Consider the following 9697-nt stretch of genomic DNA (forward strand, 5'->3'; position numbering starts at 1 on the left):
AAATCGTCGCCAAATTGTTGTAAGTAGTTAAGGACACTTCCATTTAAGTTACAAGTAGGTTTATTCAAGAGCACAGCTTAGCGCACACCTCGCCAGCTGACCAGCCCGTCAACTGACAAGAGTGGAACACTCTAGTACAAGTTAGAACAACTCACAAGTATTCTGGGAGGTGAGAACACAAAGGAAGGCCTATTGACCACAGGTGGCCATGTTTAGAGAAGCACAAATATACAACAAAGGCGAAAGATAGAAAAGAGAGATGAATATAAAGAGAAGGGATGGAAAGAAAATGTACACAGAGAAAGGGATAAGAAATGGAAAAAACGAGAAGAGACTTAGCAGAGGGGGGAATGAGAGAAAAGGAGGGGAGACTAGAGAAGTAAAAGATAACAAGTCACGCGAAAGGATGATAATGAAAAAGGTGACCAAGGTTACAGAAGACCAAGGGTTCAACAAACATGAATGGTACTTCTTGAAATGAAAAAAAATGCCAGGAGCAGGTATTTATTATCTTGCAATGCTTGTTTTATGCAAAGGAGAGCCAGTTCTCTACCTTTGCCATTCAAATAAGTTTCTTTTTAGGATTTTCGTCTTTATCTGTTCCTCTCACTTCCCTGCAGCTGCAAGACAACAGAAACTAAAACACCTGCAACTCATTCTTTTTCTTCACTATAAGTACTCCTGGTTGTCCAGAACCTTTTCAGATTCTATTTCTGATTAGACTTAACCCCATTACTCTTTCTAGTAGCCAGTTTCATACATTTACCAATCTTCCCTCTGTTAGGCTAGTACTGAACATTTTCTGAGTCATATGCCACGACCCATTCACAAAATAAGAACAACAGATATTTGTTGTTACACACCCCCCCCCCCCCTCACTGGTATTCGTTTCAATGACCTCAGAAGAATGAAAGGCTATTCGGAACTGTTGGAGTCTCAAATTTTTACCATAGGGGCAAACATAGATACATGCAAGGAATGCATAAGTCCACCTAACTTCACACAAGAATTCCACTGAAGTACTCTTATTATACCGCCCATAAATTTCCACTGACATAAATTGAAGCGGAGTACAAGCAATGTTGCCAAATAGTTTTTATAAAGTGTATTACTATTTAATAATTTACAGATACCAAACCTTTTGGGTATATTACATGTATTGATTGTGTTGTGGTGGCACCTTGGATAATCACACTTCATGCTCACTTTCTGTGTTTCCTGAGTGCCTGTACAGTCAACATCTTTCCAATGTGGGCTTCATTTCAGGCCTTGGAAGTGCCTAGGCATATCAAAGAAAAATCATATTTGGTGGCTGGTAAAAGTCAGGGATACAATTAAGAATAAGAGAAACTCAACATTTTGTGTGTTACAACCCCTAGTCAAGAAGTGATCTTCTCCTTGACTGTAAAGTTGATACTTGTACTAAGGGCCTGATTTAAAGATTGGTGGCAAGGTAGTCTGTCGCAAACATGATGGAGTACCCTTACCAAATGTTTGATCTGCCCATCTTATTTAGGGAGGGACAGACCATGAGTATTCTGTCGGCAGAGCCCTCACTGGCTTTGTTGATGGAATACTTCCTCCAGTGGCTCAGTGGAGTAGGACCCAAAACTCCTCAACTTACCAGGGATAGTGGCTGAATGTGTCACATAACAATATGAATCTTCCTAAAATTCCTTGAGGAAGACCCCTGAAGCCACCGTAAATATTATTAAGTCTTCTTATGCGGAGACCAACAATACTTGCCAGTGAACTTAATAATGCATTATTGAATGAACAACAATGAGAATAATGACACCACACGTCATGGTATTGTGCCAGGAGAGCAGGAGACCCCACAGGCAAGTAATTTGAATGTACCTCTGAAGACCTACTTTAAGTGTTAGCCCCCAAGAAGCTTGAGTCTAGTTGCACCGCTGAGGTTGGCAGTCCTGTTTAAACCAACCTTTAATGGAGGTAATTGAGCGTAGAAGCAATACTCTAATTGGTAAATATGTAAGTGATGCCTTATGGACCCATTTCTAACTAAACATCTTGGGGCAATTCATGTATTATAGCCAACAACACACTGCATTTTTGGATTTAAAGAAAACAGCTTGCAAGTGTATTTCACTAAAAAGTAAAAACTGGCTAGATGTGTCACAAATTACATGGGACCAATTAACTGCAAGGCGTGATAACGTGACTGAATAAAAAGGCAAACATTAGCATCTTCTTTTGAAAAATATATTTGATGCTTTCTTCGGTCCCTTACACATTTTGGCTCCTTTGATATTTTTCAATGACATACAGGATTTGTACTAAATCAAGAAGAATCCTCACTGGAATGGCTTACTTTGTTTTATCCTCCAACTATCCAGTGAGCGAAGTTGAAAGCCCTACTGCAAATCAGATTTATCTGGATTTGCTAGAAAGTGTGTTAATGAATTATTTAATTTGCTTGCAGTATTTATCATTTTTTTAAATAAGTATGCAAACGTAATTATCATTCTCCCCCTCCCCCCCCACACTTCCCGTGAAATTAAATAACAACGCTTGAAGACCTCTGCCTTAGACACATTTAGCGTTTGAATTCAGGTACTATGCAGAAAGCTCCCAAGTTTCACACGTACAGGCGTAAATGATAACTTTGCATTTTGTGATGTTTGTGCTACTTTAGTAAAATTATGGAATCAAAACTACAAGTTCCAAAATGCAAACTTAGACGTGGAATTGTTGGGCTGCTTACGAATGACCCTAGAAAACTTGAGAACTCAGAAACATGAATTGAATGCTCTTGGCTCACACTGGACACTTTTTCTAACAGCCCACCAGAGGCAAATGATAAAATGAGATCATTTGGGCAGCTCAAATAAACTATTTCCGAACAATCGTTCTTTCCTGGATCAAATGCGTGCAGCAAAAACTTTAAATCGACTTCCTCCCGTTTCCGGATTTGTGTGTGATAGGAAAGTGATAAAGCCGAATGTGGTGCTATTTTAGAACGCTACACCTTAAAGCTCAACCCTATTTGAATGTAAATTAACTTATCTCCCTGTTATCTGTTCTCAAAGCGGTCAAGAGTGTTAGCTAAAGTTGCCACGAGCGTTGTAATCTCACCATTGTCAGATACCCGCAGCGGGGCGCTGACACCGATCAACTCGGCCCGGTTCCGCAGCACCTTGCGCAGCGCCCCCGCCCGCTCCCTGAAGGTGCGTTCGTTTTGCCGGTAGCCGTGCAAGCAGAGCACACGAAGCAAGGCCATTTCCACCGGCTACTTTGCAGACTGGACCTGACGACAACCATAGAGCCTTCATAGAAAGGCAAGAAGATTCTGCATACTTCCTGAACTAGACGAAAGAGTATCCAAACCGAGGCTTGGTACGCAAAACAACACCACACGTGTGTTTTCATAGAAAACAGACTAAGGACAGCCAGGGCTCAGCAGCTTTTTCAAGAGTCATTAACGACCCCGATCACACAGGACAAAGAAACGCTCACTTGTTATACATGACTTGAGTAATGAGAAATTTCCTAGTTACCACAAAGGAAAGTTTCAATTCTATTAAGGAGGCGGAGGCGAGGATTTTGCTAGTCCTTTCTCCATTTTATTGGACAGCAAGTTAGAAGTAAAGAAAAAACATTACATCCAGGGCTACCCAAACCAACATGGCAGCGGTAGCCCTGGTAACCCAACATCCAATCAGAGTCCACTAGTTCGTATATATGGAATCCCATCCGTTAGTCCTTCCTCTTTCGTGGAAGCTGCCGCAGGGAAGAAGTCGTCCAACCACTAGTCCGTCTTTTGATCGGAGCCTAGGGAAGAGAACAATATAATAATATCTCGTCCAGTACAATGTTGAAGAATTCAAGAACATTGCAATGGAGTAATCAAACTAAATGCAAATAATACTTAATTAACATTGCACAGCTTATCAATGAAAAACATTTAAACTCAGAAAAAGGTATACTCCCTTAGACGAAGTTACAAATCATAGTCCAGTTACGGGAGGGCAGGCTCGATAAGCCTGGGTGGGAAAATCCTCGCCTCCGCCTCCTTAATAGAATTGAAACTTTCCTTTGTGGTAACTAGGAAATTTCTCATTCTATGTCAGGGAGCGGAGGCGAGGATTTTGCTTGTTCAAAGCCTACTCACCACCAACGAAGCAGCCTCATGGATTGGCTTAAAGTAGAACTTTTTGAAGGTCGAATCTGATGACCAATCCGCTGCATTCATGATATCCTCCAGGCGTCCACCTACCTGAATAGCCTTGGAAGCCATTGCACCTCTAGTGGAATGAGCCCCAAAGTCAGTGACGCTAATTCCAGCTTCAGACATTATCCACCTGACCCATCTGGCAATGGTGGGAGATGAAACTGCCTTGAATGGTTTCTTAACCGCTATAAGTAATTGTCTTTCGTCCGGAGGGCGGAGCTCAAGAGTAACATCCTCATATGTCTTAAGGCAACGAACAACACAGAGCTTTGGCGAATCTGGGAAAGCCGGGTAGGATACTGACCTGGTATTACATTTAGTTCTCCTTGAAACAGTAAATGTAACCCCTTCTGGGGTAAAAACCCCTGGCCGACACGTCCAGTGCCCGAACATCTGAAGCACGCTTACATGATATCAAGCAGAGGAGAATCGCTAATTTGGCCGAAAGCTCCTTGCGGGAAAGGTATTGATTATCCTGCCAGGATTTGAGAAAATTCAAAACGACATTAACATCCCACAAACCTGAATAACGAGGTTCTGGGGGGCGCGAAAGCCGAATACCTTTAAGGAGCTTGCAAACCCAAGGGTGTTCACCAACTGGCGAGCCATCAACCAGGGCATGCCCAGCCGAAATTGCCGACCTGAAAGAATTAATGGTGCTATACGCCAATTTCTTTTTGAAAAGATCAGCGAGGAAGTTAATCACGTCGGTGACAGAGGAGCCCACGGGATCCAGGTGTTTTCCCACACACCAACGAACCCATCTGTTCCATGCTGATCTATACCGCTTAGTGGTGTTAGGAGCCCAGGCTCCTCGAATGAGGAGCTCAGCGTCTCTCGAAAGCGAGTCGCAAGACCAACGTCCCCTGAAATCCTCCATGCCATGAGACGTAGATGGCCCTGGAGAACCAGCGGATGCGGGTGACCCAATGGATCCGTCAGAATGTGGTCGAACGACGGAAGCCGAAGAGGCTTGTCCCAAGAAAGTTCCAAAAGAGAAGGGAACCAGCATTGAGCTCTCCAGATTGGCGTGATCAGAATCAGAGAAGATTTCTGCCTGCGGACCTGAGCCGCCACCCTTTGAATGAAAAGGAAGGGGGGAAACGCATAAGCTGGAAACAGGGACCAGTCCTGTAGGAAGGCATCCACTGCTTCCGCCCCCGGATCCGGTTTCCAGCTGTAGAAGCGGGGAAGCCTGGCGTTCCATCTGGACGCAAATAAATCCATTATTGGAAGACCCCAAAGGTCCGAAATTCTCTGAAATACTGGAGGATCCAGTCTCCAGTCGCTGGCATCCCGGAAATTCCTGGATTGCCAGTCCGCAACCGTGTTCAGATCGCCTGGGAGATACTCCGCTGTGACAGAGATCTGGCGAAGAAGGCAATAGTTCCAAAAATCTTTCGCAAGGTCCGCTAGAACCTTGGAGTGCGTGCCTCCCAACCGATTGATGTATCTGACCGCCGTTGTGTTGTCCATCCGAAGAAGTACACAACACGAAACTTTGGTCGAGGTGAAGGAGCGGATCGCGAACGAGCCCGCAAGGAGCTCCAGGCAGTTGATATGGAGATGAAGTTCCTCCTCCGTCCATCTGCCGCCCACTGAGAGGGGACCGCAACGGGCACCCCAGCCCTGGCGACTGGCGTCTGACTCGATCACCAGATCCGGACGGGAGCCGAAAATCGCCTTCCCATTCCAGGCATCCATGTGCTCTAACCACCATAGGAGTTCCGAACGGGCTTCCAGATTCAAGGAGATCAGTTCCGAATAAGTAAGACCCTTGCGGAGGTGAAAAGCCTTCAGTCTCTGAAGAGCCCTGTAATGAAGAGGGCCTGGAAAAATGGCCTGGATCGATGAGGAGAGTAAGCCCACAATCCTGGCTAGTTGGCGGAGGGATACCCGATCCCGCCGGAGAACCTTGCGAATCTCCTTCTTGATCTTGGAGATCTTTTCGGAAGGAAGGTGAAGAGTCGCATCCGTAGTTATGATCAGAAAGCCAAGGAAAGTCATTTCCTGTCGGGGAAAGAGGTCCGACTTCTGGGCATTGATGATGAAACCCAGAGATTGAAGGAGAGTTATAGTGACCTGAAGCTGATGAAGAAGGAGATCTCTGGACTGACACATTAAAAGAATGTCGTCCAGGTAAACAATCAGACGAATCCCTAAGGTCCGGAGATGTTCTACCACCGGGCGTAGAAGCTTGGTAAAGCACCAAGGTGCTGAGGAAAGACCAAAGGGAAGCGTAAGAAATTCGTAAACCTGATTCCTCCACAGAAACTGAAGGAATCGACGATGAGGAGGGAAGATTGGAACCGAAAGATAAGCATCTTTCAGGTCCAAGCGAACCAGCCAATCGTTCTGTAACAAAAGGTCCCTCAGAAGATGGATGCCCTCCATCTTGAAGTGTCTGTAAACCAACCACTCGTTGAATGAGCGGAGGTTGATTACTGGTCTGAACCCCTTGCCTTTCTTTTCCACCAGGAAGATGTTGCTGAGGAAACCGTTTGGGTGAAGCGCCGAGGGGATGATGGCGCCTTTTTGTAACATCGCCCGAACCTCTAAGTCGACAAGTTCTTGGTCTGAGACAGAAAAAACTAGAGGACGAGGACGAGAAAGCTGGACAGGGGAACCGTAAAACTCGATGTGAAACCCCTGAACCGTCTCCAGTACCCAAGGATCTGAAGTTAATGACGCCCAGGCTTGGGGGAACAACGCTAACCTTCCCCCCATTTGAACCAGAGATATGAGCCGAAATCTTACCATTAAATCCTCTGGAGTTGGACTGGAAACCACCACGTCCTTTGCCTTGGCCTCTGCCTCCTCTGGAAGGGTAAAAGGTACCCTGTCGTCCATCATTCCAGCCGTTATTTCGCTTGTACTGGCCTCTATTGGGGCCTTGCTGGACCTGACGGCCGGAAGAGCGACCCCTACCTCTCCCGGCCCCGCCAAAAACCTTTCTGGGGAAGAATTTTTTCATCGAAGCCTGAGCCTTGTCCAGAGCCGAAAAGGTTGCCACAAACTTCCCCAACTCCTTAACAAAGGGGTCACCAAACAAAGCACCCTGTGCAACAGGACCTGCCTCCGAAGACGACAACTCCCCTAATTTCGGGTCAATCTTAAGCAGTAAAGACCGCCGCCGTTCTGCAGAAAGAGCGCAATTGGCATTGCCTAGAAGGCACATTGCCCGCTGCGACCAACCAGCAACGTCATCAACAGACATCGGTAAACCCGACTCCTTAGAACGCTGGGCCGCTTCAATAATTTTTGTGAGAGGGCCTACAATATCTAGGAGTTTATCCTGACAGGCCTTCCATGACCTATCAATACCCTTTTTGGGATCCTTCACATATTTTGCAAAGAAGGTACACAACTTGGGGTCAATCTCAGGGGTGCATGCCACTCGAAAGGGAAGGGAAGGGCGGGGGCACTCCGAGCGCAGACGGAGACGGACATCCTGAGGCAAAGGCTGTCGAAGCTTAGCTGCGACATAATCAGCAGTAGACTGCTCAGGAAACCACTCCGATGACCTAGGTCTTACAATAGTTGATGGGTCAAACATGTTAGGAGGAGCAAGATCACCCTCCGTAAGGCTAGGAGCACTGGGCTTAGGGCGCCAGTACCTGCTCACGTCAGAAAAATCCACTGAGGAAGCATCCTCATCCTCATCAACGTATTCGTCCTCCTCATCATCTCCCTCAATGGGGAACCCTTCCTCCGGGTCAAGGTCCTGGGTGGCAAAACCACCAGTCTCACCGGGTGAGTCTTCCCCCCGGTAGGGTGCGCTTCTAAGCGTGCGCGCACTCTTACGGAACACTTCAGATAACTTACTGAAGCCCTCCAGGTGCCCCGCGTCACGCTTCCTGGCCGTACGTGGTAGAGCACACGGAACACCACTGGGCCCTGCCCCACTGTCCCCAAAAACACCATTATCATTTTTAAACACATGGGCTGACAGTCTATTTACACTGTCCTGCAGAGGTGCCAGCGCTTGGGCTATCGCCGAAGAGAGAAGCCTGTCAACCTCTGCAGGAGGGTGTAAAGGGGTCAGTTGTGGCTGAACATTAGGAGCCACTACTTCAACTGTTGAAGGACCGGACTGCATATTAGCAGAGAAACTGGTACCCATACACAAACACCCCAACTAATTACAAGGGGAAGTCCCTTCACACAGGTACCAGGCAGGTAAATACAATAGAAAGACCTGAAATCAAAATTCTGACAGAAAATAAATAATTTCTTAAAAAATTCCAGTCAGAAAATTACTTCTTGCCGTCAAAACGGCGTCCGTGTGAAGGAAGAGGCTGAAAACAAACAGAAGCGCAGTGCCTCAGCGCGTTTCCACTCGAGCGCGAAGAGCGCTGAGGAGAACAGCTGATCGGCGTCAAAAGCCGACACCCAGATCGCGCACGCGCGAAGAAATGAACGCTCGGGCTGAAAGCCTACCGCGTTATACAAACACAGCCTACAAACAGGCAGAGTCAAATTCAAACAGTCGCTAAAGAATAAAGCTGTCTAACAATCACACAAAACTGCCACGACAAAGATATGAGGAGCGTGACTTATCTTGCCGAGGCAGCAATGGAGAAAGAGGGAGGACTAACGGATGGGATTCCATATATACGAACTAGTGGACTCTGATTGGATGTTGGGTTACCAGGGCTACCGCTGCCATGTTGGTTTGGGTAGCCCTGGATGTAATGTTTTTTCTTTACTTCTAACTTGCTGTCCAATAAAATGGAGAAAGGACTAGCAAAATCCTCGCCTCCGCTCCCTGACATAGAATCTAGAGCTACTTTTTCTGCCCAGGTGCTTATGATTAGTCACTGTTGAATGTCTGTTTACAGTAATTTGTTGACAGAGGCGCGGGTGCAATTAGATGGGCGACGGCAATACAGTTTACTGGAAATATGGCTATAAACATCTGCCACCTTAATTTCACCCAAATCAGGTAGAAACCAAATTTCGAGCTTTGTGTAAAATTCTACTCATACATGAAAACGCCCTCTATTTATATTGTAACCAAAATGATTTTATATGAGCATTGTCTCGCTTAAAACGACCTCAAAATTATTCTGAGTTATTGGAGCATTTCCTTTATTTTTTTCTAAATGTACCTTTCCCCAAACGTTTGGCACATATGTTGTTACCCATCTTAAAATCATTTTTCTCCTCCCATTAAGGCTAATGTTTAACATAGCATACCAAAGCATAGACTTTTGTGAGAACATTCACCCTGCAAACCTTAAGTTCGTCATCGTCAAAAAGTTGTCTAGTTACTTTGTCATTAGAGTGGCCAACGCATTGAATGCCATCATAAATGTAGCATCTTCCCCAGCCCAGGAGCATGCAAATGAATTATGCCACAAGGGAACTGCTGTTGGACTGGAAAGTACTTACAGTTGACGCCTCCTATAAGCATTATGCTTAAGTTAGCATTTGCAGCACCATTTTGCATCTAGTCGCCATTTTGTGTGATGATCGAAACTAACATCTGCCTCACTTTGC

General features: G+C 45.8%; 2 protein-coding genes across 2 annotated transcripts in view; both read right to left on the reverse strand.

The window, feature by feature from the left end:
- Nucleotides 1-3333, reverse strand: part of OVCA2 (OVCA2 serine hydrolase domain containing) — a 28179-nt gene extending 24846 nt beyond the window's left edge. The window contains exon 1 of the mRNA XM_086955190.1: nt 3100-3333. Coding sequence (XP_086811316.1) covers nt 3100-3244 — 145 coding nt within the window. The 5' untranslated portion in view covers nt 3245-3333. The remainder of the gene's footprint in view (nt 1-3099) is intronic.
- Nucleotides 3334-3565: 232 nt separating this feature from the next.
- LOC147730387 (uncharacterized) lies at nt 3566-8398 on the reverse strand. The gene is made up of 2 exons (XM_086958551.1): nt 6953-8398; nt 3566-3795 (listed from the first exon to the last, which is right to left on the reverse strand). The coding sequence occupies exons 1-2, from the start codon at nt 8316-8318 to the stop codon at nt 3773-3775; spliced, it is 1389 nt and encodes a 462-aa protein (XP_086814677.1). The 5' UTR covers nt 8319-8398; the 3' UTR covers nt 3566-3772.
- Nucleotides 8399-9697: the final 1299 nt, after the last annotated feature.

This window comes from Lissotriton vulgaris, chromosome 2_1 (genome assembly GCF_964263255.1).
Source record: "Lissotriton vulgaris chromosome 2_1, aLisVul1.2, whole genome shotgun sequence".
In the NCBI taxonomy this organism is placed as follows: Eukaryota; Metazoa; Chordata; class Amphibia; order Caudata; family Salamandridae; genus Lissotriton; species Lissotriton vulgaris.

What these genes read in the sequence shown, in the direction of transcription:
- LOC147730387 (XM_086958551.1), bottom strand. Translation starts at nt 8,318, where the DNA reads ATGGGTACCAGTTTCTCTGCTAATATGCAGTCCGGTCCTTCAACAGTT. An exon ending in CAACTCCAGAGGATTTAATG is followed by an intron (nt 3,796 to 6,952) that starts GTAAGATTTCGG and finishes TCTCTTCCCTAG; the next exon opens with GCTCCGATCAAAAGACGGAC.